General features: G+C 35.7%; 1 protein-coding gene across 2 annotated transcripts in view; it reads left to right on the forward strand.

Annotated features, from left to right (window-relative positions):
• GPC6 (glypican 6) overlaps positions 1 to 22,005 on the forward strand; it is a 1,316,661-nt gene that overhangs the window by 339,340 nt on the left and 955,316 nt on the right. For both annotated transcript variants that reach the window (XM_043996632.1, XM_043996633.1), the window contains exon 2: positions 6,498 to 6,656. In XM_043996632.1, coding sequence (XP_043852567.1) covers positions 6,498 to 6,656 — 159 coding nt within the window. The remainder of the gene's footprint in view (positions 1 to 6,497; positions 6,657 to 22,005) is intronic.

Consider the following 22,005-nt stretch of genomic DNA (forward strand, 5'->3'; position numbering starts at 1 on the left):
TCCTGAAGCCTATTATTTATCTAATCATTGGAGGTCAGGACATTTTTTGCTCCTAGCCAAATAAATGGGCAATAGTTTCAACAGTATTGCAGATTACTTCTTCTTTTGGCCTGCTCTAAACAGTGATATTACCACCCCTAACACTACTAATGAAAATCACCATTCTTCCAGATTCAATATACCAGTGCCCCACTCTACTTTGGTAAAATTGCAAGTTTGCTAAAAGAAACTTCATAGAGTTCTCAGTGAAAAGCTTACAAGGAAGAAAATAAACCTTTCAAGACCTGAGGGAAGTGGCTGCACTTCTATAATTGGAGTTTGGAAACTATGGGGGGAAAAACAATTTCTCATTTATAATCCTGTTATGTGCATTTAATTCATGAGATGCAATGAAATTCATATGGTCTCTACCTGGTTCTAAATGTTTAGCAAATGCCCTTGTTTCAACATAAACTTTTTTAAGGAAAAACAATGTTTTAAGTCAAATGCTGAACAAATCGAGAAATGCACGTTTTTCTTGTTCAGTGCAACAAACATTTATTTTACTTTTCCAGTTACATATTAAGGATAGTTTTCAACATTCATTTTCATAAGACTTAGAGTTCCAAATTTTTCTCCCTCCGTTCTTTTCCTCCCCTTCTACAAGACATCAACCAATCTGATATAGGTTATATATGTACAATCCACAAGTGCTCTTTTTATCAGTTCTTTCTATGGGGGTGGATAGTATGCTTTGTAATTAGTCCCTTGGGATTGTCTTGGATCATTGTATTGCTGAGAGTAGTTAAGTCATTCACAATTACTTGTTGAACAATACTGCTGTCACTATGCAAAATGTCCTCCCAGTTCTGCTCACTTCACTATACACCAGTTCATATGAATCTTTCCAGGTTTTTCTGGTATCATCCTGTTTGTCATTTCCTATAGCACAATACCATTCCACTACAATCATATACCACAGCTTCTTCATTCACTCCTCAATTGATGGACATTCCTTTGATTCCCAATTCTTAGCCACCACAAAGAGTTGCTATAAATATTTTTTTTTACAATTTCTCCTCCACACTTTTCTCTTTTTCACAATTACTATTGTTAACTGTTTTCCTCCATCCTATTCCCTTCCCCACAATATTTACTCTCTTATCTATCTTCTTTCACCCTATCTCTCTTCAAAAGGGACTTGCTTCTATCTGTCCCTTCCCCCAATCTTCCCTCCCTTCTTTTGCCTATCTCTCTTTATCCCCTTCCCCTCCTATTTTCCTACAGGGTTAAATAGATTACTCCACCCAATTGTATGTGTGTGTTAATCCCTCCTTGAGCCAACTCTGATGAGATTAAGGTGTTTGAGCCTATTCTAATGAGTGTAAAATTAATTTACTGCCCTACTCCTCCCACATTCCTTAAGCACTTTCCTGTTTCTCCCATGTAGTATTTCACCCCATGATAGGTCTGCCCTTCCCCCTCCCCCAGTGCATTCTCCTCACCTCTCAATTTTACCCTAAAGATGTCATCATGGGGCAGCTATGTGACACAGTGGACAAAGCATCCATGCTGGACCTTGGGGGATCCTAGCCAAAACCCAGCCTCAGACACAAGACAGTCACCCACTGCATGACCCCAAGTATGTCCCCCAACTCCAATTTTTGATGGTTCTCTAGGGTCTTGTATTTTAAAGTCAAATTTGCCATTCAGTTTATGTCTTTTCATCATGAATAACTGAAAGTCCTATTTTTCTGTGAAGTCCCATTTTTTCCTCTGAATGATTATATGCAGTTTTGCTGAATACATGATACTTGGTTGTAATCCCAATTCCTTTGCCCTCTGGAATATCATATTCCATGTCCTTCGATCCTTTAATGTTGAAACTTCTAGATCTTGTGCTATCCTGACTGGGGCTCCACAGAATTTGAATTCTTTCTTTTTGGCAGCTTGCAATATTTTTTCATTGACCTGAGAGCTCTAGAATTTGGCTATAATATTCCTAGGAGTTTTCCTTTTTGGATCTCTTTCAGGTGGTGATTGGTAGATTCTTTCAATTTCTATTTTACCTTCTGCTTCCAGAATATCAGGGCAGTTTTCCCTGACAATTTCTTGGAAGATGATATCTAAGCTCTTTCCTTGATCATCGTTTTCAGGTAGACCAATAATTTTCAAATGATCTCTCCTGGACCTATTTTTCAGGTTAGCAGTATTTCCAAGAAGATATTTCACATTGCCCTCTATTTTTTATTCATTTGGATTTGCTTTATTTTGTCTTGTTTTCTCATAATGTCACTAGCTTCCATTTGTTCAATCCTAATTCTTAGGCAATTATTTTCATCAGAGGGCTTTTGTACCTCCTTTTCCATTTGGCCAATTTGGCTTTTCAAGCTGTTGACTTTTTTCTCATGTCTTTCTTGCATTACCCTCATTTCTCTTTCCATTTTTTCCTCTACTTCTCTAACTTTGTCTTCAAAGTCCTTTTTCAGAACCTCTATGGCCTAGACCAATTCATATTTTTTTGGAAGTTTTAGATATTGGGGCCCTTAAGTTGACATCTTCCTCTGAGGGTATACCTCAATCTTCCTTGTCACTAAAGAAACTTTCTATGGTCCTCACCTTTCTCTGTCTACTCATCTTGCCTTTCTTTTACTTGCCATTTAGCTCCTTAAAGTGGGGCACTGTTTCCAGGCTGCACTATCCCAAGCTTCAGGAGTTCCCGGGTGCTATGATTTAAGGAGGAACAGATTCTTTACTCATCTGGCCCCTTCACTCATCTGGAGATGACTCCAGACCAACTTGTTAATCAACCTGCTTTGTGTGCTGTGGTTGTCAACTCAGACGAGCCTGTGCACCTCCCCCACCTGTGCCACTACTACTCAAGCCTGCCTCCTGGTTCCCAGCAGGGGTGAAAAATACAAGTTCTGCCTCAGCACCAACAGACCCCTGTAATCTGCCCCCTTACAAGAGCTTAGCCCTCTCACCAGTCTGTGTGCTTAGTTCCAGATGACACTGGTGTTCAGATGCTTCAGAGGCTCTAGGGGGTCTCTTTCTCTGGAGAGGCCTTCCTGGGACTGGATCTATGTCAAGGTGACTGTGGGTTTGAGCTCCACTCCTGTCTCAGAACAGTAGCTCCCTCCTTCTGACCTTCCAAGCTGTCCTTGGTTGGAAGATGATTTCAGCACATTCTTCTGTGGATTTTGCTGCTCCAGGAACTGTCCTATGGCATTATGTGGATGTTTTTTGGAGCAATCGTGTCATGAGTTTGAAAGCTCACTGCCTTTCCTCCGCCATCTTGAAATGAACATTTTTGAAGAGAGAATATGTGTATAGTGTTAACAATATATATTTTTTAAAGTATGCACATGTGTTGGTGGAAATATTATGAGTGTAAATAGTATTTGCTTTCTTATAACACTTCAAAGATCTTGAGAAATCCATCTTTTCTTGCTACCCCTTTTTGTCTTTAAGTGGCTTAACACAAAATGCAAAGAACAAATATGGTTTATTTTAAAATGTTCCTGGGGTGTTCCTTCTACAGCCTCTCCAGTTGTCAATTTCAATTTTAACACAAAATATTGGACTATTCATTCATTCAAAGACAACAAGTTAGAAACTTTGCCTTCAAGGAACTTATATTCTATTTGGGGAAAACAGCTTTACCCAGAAAGATAAAGTTAAATTTTACTTTTTAAAAAAATACAGTGATTAAAAATCAAATGCAAAGCAATTTTAGAAAGATGTCATTAGCAATTAGGGAGGTGGGGAATTAAGATAGACCTCATTTAGGGAATGATGCTTGACCTAAGCTTCCAAGAGACAGGTGGAAATGCTAAAAGGAGATAAGTAGGGAGTTATGATAAATTTACATTATTCTTTTATATTTAATAACTAATTAGTATTTTAGGGCCAATTGTTTTCTTCTTTTCTACATACTCATCCAGAAACCAACCCATTTGAACAATCCCTCTTAGAGATTTACCCTGGCTAAGAACTAATCAGACAGTAAAAGAAATTCTAAATCTAGACAAATTGGTGCATTCCTGCTCATTGTATTTGCTCTGGCAGGTATTGGGAAATGTTGATTCTCCTTATTATCATGATAGATTGTATAGAAATTGATGCTACTTTGACCAAGATTTGAATGACCTAAGTCACATATCCCACCTCCCATTTGATGAACCAATCAGAGTTGAGTAGGCACTCCTTGGGAATACCTTCTCTTCAGAGGGCACTTAAACTGTGACTCTACCACCATTAGGGTTCTTTGGCTTAAAAGATATGGCCAAATATCCATTATTTTATTAATACCCTGCTGGCTTTATTAATCAAATTATTAAATAACCCAGAAACTATGTCTCTTTAACGTTTTTAATCATCACAGAATGCATTCCAGGCATGAGGGACAACCTATGCAATGTTGTAGAAATGGGAGATAGAATTTTGTGTATGGAAAACATCAATTAGATCTTTTGGGCTGGAACGTAGGGTGCGTGAAGGAGAGTGGAAGGTAAGTTATAGTCAGATTAGAAAGGATTTTAAAAGCCAAACAGAGGGATTTTTATATTGTCCTAGAAAATAGAAGGAAACACGGGAAAAGAATGAATAGGGAATGAAATCAAAATTGGACTTCAGGAATATCAATTTGGCTTCTGTGGTGAAAAAAGATTGGAGAGGAGGAAGAGACTTGAGTCAGGGAGACTAGAACACAGGCTACTGTCAACATCGTGGGTAAAATATGAGGAGGATCTGAATCAGGTTTGTAAACTTATGGATTAACAGAAGGAAGTGGATGTGAGAGAAATTGTGAAGGACTTAGTGAAAGTCTACATATTAGTTCTTATAAAAGAAGAAAAATATATGGAAAGCCTGAAAACTAACATTGATTATAGGCCATGTCTTGCACTTTATACAAGCCTGGTCCATATGTAGCTTTTATAAAATGTTATTTTATATTCTTGTGCTAATATAGTAAATTATACACACACATTTGAGAAAGTCATATGTAACAAAATAGAAAGCATTACTGAATTTCCAATATTGGCTTCTCCTAATCGGATTAACTTAATTCTAGAATAAAATGAAGTGATTATGACAGTTTTCTCAAAACTGTCATATTTGTTACTTTGCAATATCATATATTCTTCTAGATGAATTGATTTTACACTAGTATCATCCCTATGTTAAAGATGGACTAGAATTTGTAATATTTTTGTCTTTGCCATTTAAAAAGATAAGCTTAAAGTCCCTTATTTCTGATTCTTAAAACTTTCTTCTCTTTCCTATCCTCCACTCCATGAATTTTGAAGAATGGTAGTCAGTAGCCCAGAAACAACATTAGACAATTCTCTCAGTAGCAGAATTTTCTTTCCCTTTATTGGATTTTGGTTTTGGATATATTTTCCCACCCCTTCCACTTCTTTGAAATATACAAGGGCACACGTTAATATCCATACATAGGCACTTTGGAGTGTTCTTATACTCAGAGGTTTACAACAACACAGGTGGGAGAGATATGAGATAGTCAGTATTTGATATTAGGGCACTGCAAGTTATTTTATTGGTACTGTTAAATAGTATAAATGAATTTTCATCACAGCATCAAACACTTACTATTAATGTTTTCAATGTTTTATGAGTGACTTTAATCACAAGGGAACTTGTCGGTTTTATTTCTCCAGAGTTTGGGTGGGTTTTCCTTCTTCCCCACAGCCCATGCTAAATATTTTTGACACTAACAGTGCTGCATCAATTGGAAATTCACATTTCATGTAATAACAGACCATTTTAATTTCATGAGGTAAAGAATTGGCTTCCCCTTGCAAATAGCACTGAAGAAAGCAATATTGTCAAAAGAACTGGCATGGTACATCAAGAGATAAATCTGTTGAATTAAATAACAGGCTTTCATTACCTTTTACATTGCATTTCCATATAACATAAGCATTAATTAAACCCTTCAGTGAATTTCTTCTTTCAGGAGAGCTTTCTCTGTGTCTGACAAGAAATGTCGACCAGGAGAAAGTATAGGACTGAAGACCTGCCATTAAAAATATACTCACTTGTACAGAGAGAATATTGACTGTATTCAAACAGACAGGCAGAAAGTGAGAGCAGGGAAATATCATTTTACATTCTTACCCTTGCTTGTTAAACAGACTTTGGCAATATCACTGAAATATCTTCTAACTTGAGCTTTAAAAGTCAAGGTTATCTGAGACCTTACCACTAGTCCTACCACCAAATATTCAGAACACTTAAAGTGAAAACAGAAAGACAAACAGTAATCTTTTTAGTTCTCTTAATACACCTCCATTTACATGGCCAGCAACTTGGACTACACCAAAGAAAAATTGGTTTTTCCCCTTGGTAAAGTGAGGGTGTAATTTGCGCCAGTATTTGGAAGATTCTGATGGAATAGTACCATGATACTTCAAAGCGGTGATGGAGAAATGCCTTCCTAAGAGTCTCCTACAATACTTTTGATCACATGCTACTATTTTATCTTCTCATTCTAGGGGAACACTTGAGAATCTGCCCTCAGGAATACACATGCTGCACCACAGAAATGGAGGATAAACTGAGCCAACAAAGCAAACTGGAGTTTGAAAATCTTGTAGAAGAGACAAGCCATTTTGTGCGTACCACCTTTGTGTCAAGGCACAAGAAATTTGATGGTAGGTGAAATATTCCCAAGGTTCCTCCTGTTGCATCTCTTGAAATTTGTTTTCCCTTTCTTATATGAAAGAATCTCCCTAACTTACACATGGTATTTGACAATAAAAACATTGACGTCAATCTTGAATATTTTCTAATCATGGTTATTTCATAAGAAAAGCAACATTTTCCTTTTGAACAGAGTTTATATAAGGTGTCATTGTGAGAAAAGTAAGCTAACACAGAAATTGTGACTTTGAGTGGCTCATAGTCTTAAAAATATATTCTGAATAGAATGTAGTATCCATTATATTGCAGTAAGTCCCAGAATTTATTTTATTACATAATGAACTTTCTTAAATTAGCTTAAATGAAGTTGCGTTAAATTCCTGTAAATAAAATTAATTTCAACAAAAATATCATTCAAAATAATAAGCATACATACTTTTAGGGGGTGGAGAAAGCTATTGAGAATCAAAAGAAATGATATTGTGTTACAAGCACAAGAAATTTGAGTGTCAAGAAATTACTGCATTGGTCAAAATAATATTTAAACTTGTGTGATTCCATTTGGGATAGACATAACTTTGACATAATTGTCCTGCTGGGATATATCAAGAGTTGATAATACAGTCTAGTCCATTCTCTGTTTACATTATTTTCTCAATGAAGGCATATCATTTTAAAGTAATCTTAGGAAACAAATAAGTTTGATACATTTTGTTGAATAATTGGCTTTGCACTGGCCTGGCTAAAGCTAACACAGAGTTCAGAGGTCCCTTTGAAATGTAAATAACATATAAAAAGAGCATGCATTTTTGTAATTAAAATTATTGAGAACCGCAGTCCTAAAAGTGCCTGGAAAGACTATTTGTAGTCATCATACTTTAGTTCCCTTGCCTTCCTCAGCTACTTGCCCCATCCTATATGGCTGTATTGTATTTAATGGTAATGGTAATGGTAAACCTAAACCTAAATGGTTCCCTTCTTTGATTTAGGGTTTGAGCACCTTGTGCTTGAGATGCCCCACATTTCAAGAGGTCTCTCAGTAATAACATGTTATGATTCAAGAGTAGGATTTACGGTATCAGGTTTGAGCCCTCTTTTGAATTCCGATTGTTAAGCCATCTTCATTTCCATGCTCATTTTAAAGTAAATATTCTATATTAAAAATCAGAAGAGAAAGTAATTAACATCAAGGCAACTACATCATGCTTTCTCATCATAGCATTACTGAAGAAAATACTAAAATTTTAACAGAGTAGGTTTTTTAACACTTATTGGAGCCTAAATTATTATATTTGTTTAAGTCTTTTCCAGAAAATATGGAATTTTAATAACTCAAAAATATTTTATCTTGTAAAGGTTTTTTCTAAATCGACTTGCAAATTTTGATAACCATTACCATGTTTCAGGGAACATCCTGGTATCTTGCAGCAATATCAGTGCTATGGGCAAGAAGCCCAAAGTTAAAAGAGCTGCCATTCATTTCTTTCAGCTCCTACTGTCAGTGCTTAGCAAATATATTTTCTGCCTAAGGGTCCTTTTTCTTTGTTGAGTAAATTAATAAAATTTCATCTTTTTTATTGTGGAAAACTGATTTCTTTCATATTGGCACTCTGATAAAGTCATTAAAAGGCAGGTCCATGCAGCATTTCATGATCATGGATTGGGCTGCCTATTAGGAGATAGAAGTGTTGGATTTTATTATATCTGATGATTTATGGAGAAATCTTCTCTAGATTTTCCTGTACTTCCACTATTCTTTCCCTCTCTTTTCCTATGCATGATTTTCTCTATGAACAAACATATAAGAAAGTATATCTGTATATGGTAAACAAAGGTGATTTTCATGCAGTTTCCTTAAATGAGTCTATGGTGATCTATTCATTACTTAACACCATCTTTTGACATAGAGAAAGACACTCCTGTAGTTCTGGTTATAGATGATATGTCACTTCAACTTGAGATACCCTGTTTGTGATTATACAAATATAGGGTGAATTTTTGGCTGCCAAGAACTAACTACTGAGGTTGTGTCTCTCAAAAATATTTTTCCTTTATTTCATGTAGTACAACTGCAAAACCATATTGAAATAATGTCAGAGAAGTAGCCATAGTGGGAAAAATATCAAATTGTTATAAACAAAAGATGAATAGTGAAGGAACTAAAGCTTTTTAGGAAGGATTTCACCCTTTCTTTTAACAAATACATATATCCATCAAGCATGAAACAAAAAAAAACCACTTCTGTTTCCAAGACCATGCCTTTTAATTGCCCTAGACTGACAATTTATAATTCTGCTGTGATATTTTGATCTAAGAACCCTCTTTCTCTAGCTCTGCTCTCCTCTCTCTCTCTCTCTCTCTCTCTCTCTCTCTCTCTCTCTCTCTCTCTCTCTCTCTCTCTCCCCCCCCCCCCTATGTTTTAAGTATTGGACTACTTAGGGGCATTCAGTCAATCAACTTGACAGGACACCGATTGGGCTTCTTTTCAAAATAGCATTAGTTACAAGTCCTGTGAAGTTCTCTCTTAAGAGATCATTTCATTGTAATTAGATTTGCTTGGGAGACAATGGAATTAGGAAGAGAAAATTAAGAGTTTATATGTATGATTATAGAGGTCTTCTCATGTAATTGTTTTCCTGGTGGACCCATTCTAGTTGGCAAATGTAGTGGTATTAGAAATATGTGCTCTCTTAGTGCCTGTCTGTCTGCCTGTGTGTATGTGTATGTGTATGTGTATATATATATGTGTATATGTATGTGTGTACATATATATATGTATATATGTGTGTATATGTGTATACTATTATGAAAATCAAGCATTTGATGACCCCATTTTTAAAAAAAAGTCAAGAAATTGTCAGAAACAGTATATTTACCAGTACAGCAAATGTTTTGTATTATTTTCTTTTTTTCTAGTTTCCTTATTGAATTCATTAATAGGCATCAAATTGTTAAGGGGGATATTTAGGGGGAAATCTACCAAAATCCAAGATAGGGGTTCTGGATTCTTAGATTACTTCTTTGTGTTGACTTGGGTGTAACTGATGACACTATAAAGGCCTTTGATTGTTTTGGAAATAGTAGCATCACCATTAATTATATTTATGCTTTGCATTAGTATTTCAATTATTATTGTTATTATTTTATAATTATTATTAAATACACTTCTTACACATGAAACTTTCTTAGGGGCCTGAAAAAAGATAAAATGCTCTGCAATGGGGTATTTTAGAAAGATTTAACATATGGAGCATGCATTGTTTTAGTTTGCTAGATTTTCAGCCATATATGAATGTTTGCTTTTTCAATCAGTATCCTTGTAGATATACAGGATCTAGAATACCTAGAGACATAATCAAGTCTTATTCCCTCTTTTTCCAGAGGGGAAAAATTATCTCTCATTTTCTGAATAGATATGCCAGAAGAAATAGGGAAGGAAGAACAATGTATGTAAATATTTATAAGAAAACAACATGTCTGAATAATACTTGGTTATCTTCTTTGAAACCTAAAGGGTACTTCACCTTCTTTTCCCTCACAATGGGATAGTATTATACAACAAATACTCGTTAATATTCTGATTTGCTTATCAGTTTATGTACATTTACCAGTGTTCTCTGTTAGAGCTCAAAGCTTATAATAAGATTAACAGTTTTAATAAATAAGATTTTTAAAATGTTCATATCCCCTTATAGTTAAAATACTATCAGTTTGACAAGTTTCAGATGTACTTCTTTAAATAACAAAGATTAATGGCAATAGTTAGGAAGCTGAAAATGTTATAATTTGAATTCTTTTCCCTTACCCATCTGTGTCTCCCACCCCCTTCCCTTCACCAAAACTTTACTGAGAGGTGGTATCTATTTAATGTCTAGGTAATATAGCATGTATATTCTCAGCGATGGCAAAATTCCAAGTGTTTTATTCTGCCTTCCTAAGTCTTCACTTCTAGCTCTCATTATTCAACAACACACTTCTCAAGCCAAAAAGCAGAGACCTTCTCTTGCATCTTTTGTCTGATAGCCTTAAAAGATCTGCACACTAGGGGCAGCTAGGTGGCACAGTGGATAGAGCACCGGCCCTGGAGTCAGGAAGACCTGAGTTCAAATCTGGCTTCAGACACTTAACACTTACTAGCTGTGTGACTCTGGGCAAGTCACTTAACCCCAATTGCCTCACTAAAAAAAAAAAAAAAAAAGATCTGCACACTAATGTATCAGTTGAGCTCTTAGCTATACTTCTCAGAAGTGAACCAGGAAAGCAGATTGGGAGGGGAAGAAAAGGTTGGAATAGGACCATGTGCACCTGGAAGAATTAGCCCAATTAAATCTTTTTTTTTTTTTTGGTGGGGCAATGGGAGTTAAGTGACTTGTCCAGGGTCACACAGCTAGTAAGTGTCAAGTGTCAAGTGTCTGAGGCTGGATTTGAACTCAGGTACTACTGAATCCAGGGCTGGTGCTTTTATCCACTGCACCACCTAGCTGCCCCAGCACAATTAAATCTTAAAAGAATAAGATTGCACCCTTTACTTTACTCTATCCTGTCCAGTAATTCTAGGCCACCAACTGAGTCAATACTTAGAAGATCTGTGATTTACTTGATATGAGGAATCACTTCACAGACGCAGATTGAGGGAATAAGGTATTTTTCATTTTGTCATTCTGTCCAGGGGTTGAATGTAGTTGCTCACAAATAGTAGTTGATTTGTAAATGATTGCTGAATGAATAAGTAACAGAATTGCTATGTCCTCATGGCTCATCTACCTTCCCACTGCCAATAGATATAGATGTATCTATTTTTATCTTTCTATTTTTCTATATCTCTGTCTCTCTCCATTTGTATGTATGTATGCATGCATGTATGCATGTATGTATATATATTCATTATGCTGGTAAATGTTCAACAACTGGCTGTTTAGAAAAAATATATACGTGGCATTTTTAAGTTTAATCTGCATGAACATTTTCATTATCCTTTTCTGAAGTCTAGGCAATAAGCAAAGCAATAAATCAAGCTCTGAGTTGTAGCTTTTTCTAATTTCCAAGGTATAAATTTGCACATCAAAAATTTAACAATTACTTCTGTAGTCACTTGGAGTTAACTCTAACACACCACTGGAATCATATATGCATATCTGGTGATGATTTTGCTGTTCTTAGAAAAAAAACATATATAAAAACAATCACCAGACTTGAACTCCAGACTTTCTGAGTAAAAATCTTAAACTGGTAGGAATGGGTAGTATCTGCTCTAGTGCTTTTTTGGACTAATAACCTTTGAGACTCTTGATGTCATCCTCCTTTGAGGATATGAGAGTTGGCGAAGGTAGCAGACTCTCCTAGTACAAAATGTAACAAATATTCTGGATTTTATTGTGACATACTCAAAGGATAAACAATGTAACTGGAAAACACACTCCCTAACCTCTTCATCACAGGAGATTCCTAATCAGGACCAACTGTCCTCCCACCTGCCACTGGGATCTATAGGCTTCATGGAAATAAAAAAAAAAAAGTAGGCCCTCTTCTAAATAGTTGATAACCTGGATCTGTCCTATTGTAAAGGTGGGGAAACTGAAGCCAACAGAGTTTAATTTACTTACTCAAAGCCAATATGAGCCCATTGTAGGACTGATCAGTTCATTGTATGCCATATTTCTGAATGGGGTGATTTAGTTGAAGTCATCTATATACAGAAAATTTTTTCTTATTTAGTTTTTATATAGACTTAGAAATATTTAAAGTCAAGGTATTATTTCTTTTATTGGAAATCATTATTTCAATCATTTTGCTCAAGTAGTAAGTAATGAATTCAGTTAAGACACCAGAAAAAGGCAAAAATACTGCAAGATGGAAGACTGCATATATTTTAAATGAAAATAGGCTTCACTGTAGAATTATTAATGTATGAATGATTAGTGAATATTCATTCTTATTAACTTATGAAGCCTTATGTTATCATGGTGTTCTACACTACCAACTTTCTCCCTATGCATATTTATGGAAGTTGAATACCCCAGAGAGAAACATTTTGGTGAGGGGACTTTTCGTTTAGAAATTGCTCTCCCTTCTGATTTGATGGAGTTCTTGTTTATTCACATTTGAAGTATCACATAAAGTTGTTTCTTTAGTGTGTCCTTCTCTATTTTATGACTTTATATTCCTTCCTGGTTCTTATTTATGTATTTTAATGTCATACATTTGTCCAGAGATTTTGGCAGGGAGTGCATTTTTAAAAGCAAAATAAAAAAAATGTTGAAAAGTAATTTCCATTCTTATGAAAAACATATTCTGTAGTAACACCCTCAAAATATCCACCATCCTGAATATAGCAGTAATTTATATCAGTGCTATGGCTTTGGTACTATGAAAGCCCTGCTTATGTTTCCTTGTTAAATATCATTTCTCATTCTTATAAGGTAGAGAGGAAGATGACAGAATGCTCTCTTTAAAATATGACCCAATTTTACAGTGAATAAGATTATTCTAGAATAAAGAAATATAAGTTGTTACCTATAGATTACTGTAATCTTCCAGGTTTTTAAAATACATGCTCCATATTTACAAAGCATATAAATAAATAATTTGGAAATTGAAGGACGTGAGTTTCCTCATTTATTAAAAACAACAACAGGGTGGGGCAGGGCAGGTTGTACCAAATGATCCCTCTGAGTCTTTGGGTCTTTTGTTGGTGTTGATACAAAACAAGGTTTGTCATGTGACTGTTACAGACTAACATGCAGATTTTCTGTAGAACTCTTTTAATCCCAGACAAAGAACATATAGTAGCTATATTCCCTGCTCCAGAAATCCAAATAAATTTGAGTATGGTTGAAAAGCAAATAGGGAGCTGCTTTTGCTAGAGTGTCATTCCTGTATCCCCATTACCTTTCTCAGGGACTAATTATTCTAGAACAAAGAAAACTAAGTATTTCCTTCATTTGACCTCAGTTTCTTCATCTGTAAAATGACGTTGGACTGGATGATCTCCAACTTGCTCCACCCTCACTGTTTCCACCCGCAAATCTCATAATGTATTTCAAGACCAAAGAAAAATGATGTTTAGATTAGCTGTGTATCTACCTCCTCCTCTTAGTGCAGATGACCAAGAGTCAAATGTATTTATTCAATATAATTGTGATAATCTTCTTAGGAAGTAATTTGTCAGGTGGTTACTGGAGCTAAATGCTTACTCTTAAGTTTGTTTTGTTCCCACCTCTTTGACAAACTTTTAATTCAAAGGACATCCCCTTAGAAAGCTGAAGGTGCTAAAATGAACAGTAGTTACACAGTAAAACAATCTCACTAACCTTGGAAAGGAATCTGGGCATTTTTTCCCAAAGGGAAGCTTTTCCAAAAATAGGAATCAGACACTAAGGAGGGATATGCTTTGTCAGAGTCATCGAGAAGTTTTAGAAATTCCTCACTTCCTGCATTTGCCAATGTTGGGAAGCCTGGTCCACATTTGAGGGTTCTTGAAACAAAGTGCATGAAGGAGATGTATTTTTGCAGGGTTGAATTATTTCTGTGCTCTGGTATTTGACAGGACTGTTTTAAAATGTGTGTGCAAGAGGCTAATCAGTGGCTTCATGTCTGCTCCAATGGACAACCAATCTTGTTCTAATTCTTAGATCCCTACCATATACTTCAAAGTAGCTTAGAATATATTATGCTCCCAGTGTAGTTGTAATATTATCATCTTATTATCACCAATTCCCTTGCATGGTAGCTTCACTGAGCAGCTGTTTCACAGACAAGCCAATTTCTTTTAAGTATTGCTCTATCAGCCGCTGAAACCAACCCTACCAGAAGGATTCTTGGTCATGAATGTTAATGAGCAGACAAGGATCTGTTCAGTAGCAGTAGCTCACTAATCCTTTGAGTAAATATCGGCAAATTATGGGATGAATTTTATTTGAGGCAAATTGATATCCTACCAAAGAGAGAAAAGTTATTTTCTTGGAAATCAGAGAAAATATTTAATTGTGGTATTAATTAGAATGTGGCTGAAACATTATTATCTTATAATCCAAAAACTCATTAAAGTAGATGGAGTCAGAGCTACAAAGTATGTGTGACTTTGTTGCCCGCATTATCTTAGGTTACACCTGATTTCTAATGGGAGATCCAGCATAGGTCACCAACTTATTTACTTGAATGTAATATTATTGCAAATATCACCCCCAGTAGTGACTAGGAGATTCATGAACCCTGTGATTGACAGAAAGCCTTAATAAGATATGAAACTCTTCTTCTAGTTAAGCAATATTTGCCAGATGGTTTGGGTACTTGAGAAACAGTTATCTGTGTTTAGAATTCTGCTTAAAGCTGTAGCACTAGTGAATAAAAAGAGAACCTGAAGTAATATGAACATAAAACATCACTCTTTGTCATATCTTCAGTCTGAAGCCACTTTGGTCATTGGACTATGTTGAGTGTCTTGTAACTATGGTTTTGAAGAGGTACTGAATGTCCAAAGGACTAATGATAAAGCATGCTATCCACCTCCAGAGAAAGAACTATTGTTGATTGAGCACATACTGAAGCATGCTCTTTTGTACTTTCTTTTTTTTTTCACTTGAGTCTTTTTGTATAAAATTACTAATGTGGTAATGATTTACATAATTGCACATGTATAACCTATAGCTAGTTCATGGCCAGCACTTGGAAGGGAGGGAATGAGAGAGGGATAAAATTTGGAACTCAAAATTTTAAATAAAGGAAAGAATTATTGAATGATAAAGACTGAAAATGGGAGTTTCCTTGAACAAAGAGTTTGGCTATTTTTTTGTTTTGGTTTTTTGTGAGAGGAGAGGGAATGGTAGGTGTTGACTCTTGAATTATACTTAGTAGACACCAAGTTGGAAGGATTTTAAATATTGACTAAAGAGACTGAGTTTCTTCTTCATGCCAGTACTTTGACATCTTCTCAAAAACTACGTGGTTGGTTGAGCTTACCATAGCATCCCAGACTTTCTGACACAGTTCTGATTTCAAAAAAAGAGAATATGCTTTTATTGACACAAGAAATCACCTTGTAAGACCACCTTTATTATTCACAAGAAAGCACCTCTGTCAGACCAAGTTCTGAGTTTTGGTTCAGAGAATTAAGTTGTCATATCAGTGAAAGAAAGAAAACCATCAAAGCATCTCATTGAAAACTGGTCGTCATGATGGGGCCCAATTTTTAAGAAATCAGATACAATATCTGATAGGAATAGATCTTCATTACTATTTAAAAGCATGAGCTGGGTCTTGATTTTAAATGTACTCCAAATTAAGAGGATGGAATCTCTTTGTTATGATTGTATACCTTATTAGTTTACTTGTTCTAGTAAGGCTTTAGAAGTATTTCTGTAAAGGGTTCAAGAAATATATTGATAATTTATTTTTAAAATATAGATCAATGACCTGAAAATATATTATCCTCAGCTTGTAGGGGGGTAACCTTAAATGACTCAAATGCTTGCTTATCCTGGTTGCTAAAAGATGTTCCTTCTAGCAGCCTTTCCTGTCCTAAACCCAAGTATAAGAGAACTATGGTTTCTAGTCCACCCTGTTACTTATTCTTCCATGAGCATAAAGTATAGATCCACCCCAGCGGAGGAGGAGCCCTGTTCAAAAGAAAAGAAAAGAAAACAAAGCAAAAACAATCTTTATTACCTTCAGTGCCATGCATTGTTTGTGGAAATGGAATTTGAGATTCTTTTTGTAACAAGTGATATCTATTATATGTAATTAAAAATACTGCCTGTTCCAAGTTCAGTATTTCTCATTTGAACGTTTTAAAGTTTTGTGACACTCACTGAATGGACAAACATTATTCTTGGAATAAGCATATGGAGGGGGCATCTAGGTGGTGCAGTGGATAGAGCACCAGCCCTATTCAGGAGGACCTGAGTTCAAATCCAGTCTCAGACACTTGACATTTACTAGCTGTGTGACCCTGGGCAAGTCACTTAACCCCCATTGACCCACAAAAGGAATTAAACATATGGAATAAAGTGTCGGAGTAATGTTGCCTCCTATGTAGTACTTTTATTTTATCCACATGACTTTAAAATTAAAAGTAAACTTTGAAGTAGACTAGCTGGAAAGAAAGTCTCTGTGGCCTTAGAATGTCAGAAGTAAATGAACTCCATTATGTCTCTCCTATTAATGCATAGTTTATAGAATATTTTCCTTTTCAAAAGAATAATCATGTAATCCAAACAGACTTTGATTCTCTCAGGGCTTGCATCACCTCATTCCTTACCTATTAATTGGTATTTCTTTAATCACATTTTATTAGAACTGCCTGTTTTTGTTGTTATTTATTTGTTGTTTTGTTTTGTTTTTCAGGGCAATGAGGGTTAAGTGACTTGCCCAGGGTCACACAGCTAGTAAGTGTCAAGTATCTGAGACTAGATTTGAACTCAGGTCCTCCTGAATACAGGGCTGGTGCTCTATCCACTGTGCCACCTAGCTGCCCTGTTTATTTTTATTTTTAGCAATGATGGTTAAGCGACTTGCCCAGGGTCACATAGCTAGTCAGTGTCATGTGTCTGTATCCAGATTTGAACTCAGGTCCTCCTGAATCCAAGGTTGGTGCTTTATCCACTGCGCCACCTAGATGCCCCCATGTTTATTTGTTTTTAAACATGACTTGCCCAGACTCTTTAGATGGAAGGAAAACTATTCAAGGGTAGTGATCATATTTTCTATATCTATTTTATTGCTCTAATCAATTAACAATAAGAATTAACACCTTGCCCAGGACCTTGTGCACAATTAATCCAACACTGTGGATAAAGGTGGTCTTGCATTGTCTGAACATCACTATAAATGCCATCATAATTCTACTGGGATGGGGGGGGGGAAACCTCTATTTGAGTACAGCTAGCTCCCAAATAGTGTAAATAAGAAATAATTCCCTCCTCCTCAGGTGGTCAAATGAATTTGAGTTCTCACTATTTGGAGTTATAATTTTGTAAAGTATTTCAGTTAGATCTAGCCCAGTGGAATAGTCAGTACAAATTCAAACAATGTCACCACTTCAGAAATATTCATCATTCTTACATCAATTAGTGGGTACATTACATAGAGCTCTGGGCTTGGAATCAGGAAAAAAATTGGCTTCAGATACTAGCTGTGTGAGCCTGGGCGAGTTTCTTAACCCTGTTTTCCTCAGTTTCCTCATCTGTAATATGAGCTGGAGAAGGAAATGGTAAGCCATTCCTGTATCTTTGCCAAGAAAACGCCAAATTCTTTCACAGAGAGTCATACACAACTAGACAACAATAACACTAACTGGGTCCTAGGACCTAAGAAACAAACAGCAGCAACAACACTGATTGGAACCTGGGTGTACAGAAGTATCCTTCTTCTGTCACACATATCTAGGCTCCCAAGATCCTACATGCCCATATTTAGGTTCGAACTATTAGGGGCCAAGAGTACAAAACAGCAAGAATAAGAAAATTAGAGTTTAAGTAAAGCCTAAAGACATGGAATTTTAGGTTGTGTCACTAAACTCTAGATTGTAAACTCCTTGAAGAAGAGGAAGCGTATTAGTTAGTAGAGAGCTGACTGTGGAGTTAGCAAGATCTGGGTTTAATTCTTGCCTCTCTGCAACCAAGTAATTTCAAACTATTCTCTAAGATGTTAATTTATACACGAATTCCTAATCTGCATCAGTGGAGAGGCTTTTTGTCCCAGTATTTCTTTACAGCAATGAAGGCGTAGGCCTGGATTAAAAATAAATTAATTCTCAAGTAGATGCAGTGAATTTGGGGAAAATTCCTGACATCATGGCTGACAAAAAGGTAAAATTCCTTTCTCAAAGTCCCATAAGTGCTTGAGTACTTCAGCTATACATCCAGAGCTCACTCTACTACCCCTGGTTGAATCCATAATGACACAATAACTGGCCTATTATTATGGAGTTTATGTTATATAAAGAAGTAAAAGGAAAAGTTACTGAAACATTTAAAAGAACATTTAAATCCCTAGAATTTTGTTGTTGTTGTGAATAACACCCACAATTGGCCAAAATATTATCCTTTACAAATATGAGTTGTACTCTCTTATCTAAACATTTTGCTTATATTTTACATTTTTCTTCAATAGCTCAAGGTCACTTTTACTTTGTTTAGTCTACTTCTACTTAGTCTCTCTCTTGTTCCTAGAAACTAACATAACTGCTTGTTGGGTTCACACCACTTCAAATAAATCACCCTTTTAAACAACACCAATCAGTTTATTTTTGGTGAGACTAGCATAAGAGCTAGGACTTTAATTGTAAAGTCTAAATGCTTTGACGGTTACTTTTTAAAAATCTTTACTTAACTGAAACAATGATGCTGGCCTGACTGGAGGTCAGGGGGAATAACCATAATCCAAGATTAATATACTGTTTTATATTTAAGCTATTCTGCTAACCATCTGATTTTTTTGTTCTTTTAAGACTCACACTCCACTCCCCCCATTCTTTTTGAAATTTGAAATATTTTAATAGTTTCAAAGATCCTAAATGATGAATGAAAATGGTTTATGAGGAATGTGTTTAGGAAACATTCTATTTCCTTATTTTCTGAAGAGAATGTGCTTCTGCACATGGTAATGTAAACAAATTTTATTGTTGTTGAGTACCTTGCTCTTGATGTCAATCAGTCACCAAGCACTCCATGCCAACACTTTGATATGTGCAAGGATTATAAAGGGGGGAAGGGGAGGGTGGCAGAAAACAGCCTCTGCCTTCAGAAAGATCAGATTCTAATAGTGGTTTTGTAAATTTTACATGTGTAGCTGTGGAGTGCCTTAAATAAAATGTCATTTCCAGGCTATTTTTTATTATAAAATATTTAATTTTTATTTGAAAAAACCTCATACATTTATATTTTCTATCAGTTTATCAATTATGTGATTATTATACACTCATGATGAAGAAGGTACTTTACTAGACCCTGAGGATTCAAAAGTTTTTGTTCAGTTGTTTGTCAGTTCTGTCTGCCTCTTTGTGAGCCATTTAGGGTTTTCTTGTCAAAGATGCTAGAGTGGTTTGACATTTCCTTCCCCAGTTCATTTTATACATGAGGAGACTGAGGCAAATGAGGTTAAGTGATTTGCCCAGCATCACACAGATAACATCTGAGGCCAGATTTGAACTCAGGAAAAGGAGTCTTCCTAACTTCAAGGCCAGCACTCTATCTATTGTGCCACCTGTCTTCCTGAGGATGTAAAGACAGGAACTGAATGTGTTGTTCTTAAGGAGCTACCCTTCTAACTGGGAAAACAACAGTCACCATATTTGTAAATGAAAGAGAAAACAGTTTGAGGGAGGCCTCTAGGAGCTGGAGAGGGGAAGGAATGTCAACAAAGGTCTCATGTACACAGTGGCATTTAAGCTGAGCTAAGCATATAGACAGGGATTCTAAGAGGCAGAAGTCAGTGCGTAGTGCATTCCAGGCATGAGGACTAGTCTTCTCAATGGTACCAAGCCTGAAGGAAATGTTATTTCCAAGGAATAGGAAATAGAAATTGTGCTATCCCTACACCTGTCATACAAAATAATATAGTCTTCCCCATACTTATATAGGCTTGGACTTCACCTACCTGCATCTGTACTATTCCTTCAATGAAACCCTGTGGGATATATGGTAGGGTAGGTGTAGTATTCCCCTTGACACTTAGGAGATGGAGTTACATTGTGAGTGGTGTTCTCTCCTTTCCTGAACAAATTTTACCAATGTAAGAATGTCTACTCTACATGCTCAAGACCATATACTTTATCTCCCGTAGCTTCCAGTTAGAACCAGAACATAATCAATGTGCTCTAAATAGGTGTTGAATTTAATTGAATTCTGCTTGAAGCAAAACACAAAATAAACCTTTAACAAAACTCCATGAAAAGACATTTGGATTCAGGTCTGGCTTGTCAAAAGTGGAAGAGAAAGAATAGAATTAAGCACTCTAGGTAAGAACTATTACTATGTTAAAAACAACACAACCACTAAACCTCTGGGACTTAGGGTAAGAAGTTTTGAGTATATATGTGTTTGCTATACATAGGCATTATACATATTTTATTATGTATCAATTGATTTTTAATAGATACTTTATATTATCTTATTAAATCCCCATTTGAGAAATGTAATTTTAAATGTAACTGCATTATTGGCAAGAACATACTAACTATTGGTCAGAGTGGCATGGTATCAAAATGCTATTCATTTTGGATGGAAAAGACAGTGGTAATTTTTTCCTGTGGTCAGACACTGCAGTTGTCTGGAAACCAGTTAATTTGTTTAGGGTTCTTAAAAAGCTCCAAATAACTAAGATTTCTTAGGATGTATATGTCCCTCATTTGAACTGAAAATCTAGAAAACCTAAAAGACATTTCTTGCAAAAGACACTGTGACACTATTTCTGTATTAGAGGGGAAATATCTCATTGTAGAGATTGTGAAAATCTTACTGACTATAGTTATTAATTAGGTCCCTTTGTTTAAGTGAATCTACCCCAGCTACCATGAACTATTTCCTTGAACCAGTCCCAAGTAGAAGATGTTGTTTAGGGGTTATCACATTCATACCATATAATTAGTTGAGGAAAATAAAGGATTATCTGTAATGACCCATTTTACCTTCAATATATCAGCATATTTTTCTTGTTTTTACAATATCTAGTATAATACCATGATAGAAGCAGTGAAGTGCCATTGTGCTTGGACTGTTAGACTTGGAGTCAGGAAGATCTGAGTTCAAATCTTGCTCTGCAAATCACTAATCCTCTCACTCTCAGTTTCCCTATGTTTAATATGGGAATAATAATAATACCACTCTCATAGACTTCTTGTGAGGATCAAGTGAAAGTTCTTGTACAAAGCCCTTTGCAAATCCTAAAGCACTGTGTAAATGCAACCAATGATGGTGATGATGTATTGGATCAGACTAGAACTACTACTCATGAGTCAATATTTCTATCACTGCCTGGTTTTGTATGAACCCACAGGTGGAAATGGCTTTTATATCCTTAAATAAAAGTTTATTGTATTTTAAAATGTAAAAAAAAAAACATTCTTAACTCACAGTCAGCTTTCTAAAAACATGAAGTGGCCAGGATTTGGCCTTTGGATATCATTTGTCAACCTCTGACCAGACCTTTGATTTCATTGGTAATTTTAAGGAAAGAATCCCATGGACAAATTCTTATTGTAGATGAACACCATACTGTGTAATTTATGGTTTTAGAGAGTTTCCTGCAATACTGACAGGTTAAATGATTTTTGCAGGATTATACAACCTAAGGCAATATTTGAACTGAGGTCTTCTTGACTCCAAGGTCATCTTTCTATCAACTGTCACATTTTCTATATAAAAT

Source organism: Dromiciops gliroides, chromosome 3 (assembly GCF_019393635.1).
Source record: "Dromiciops gliroides isolate mDroGli1 chromosome 3, mDroGli1.pri, whole genome shotgun sequence".
Lineage (NCBI taxonomy): Eukaryota > Metazoa > Chordata > Mammalia > Microbiotheria > Microbiotheriidae > Dromiciops > Dromiciops gliroides.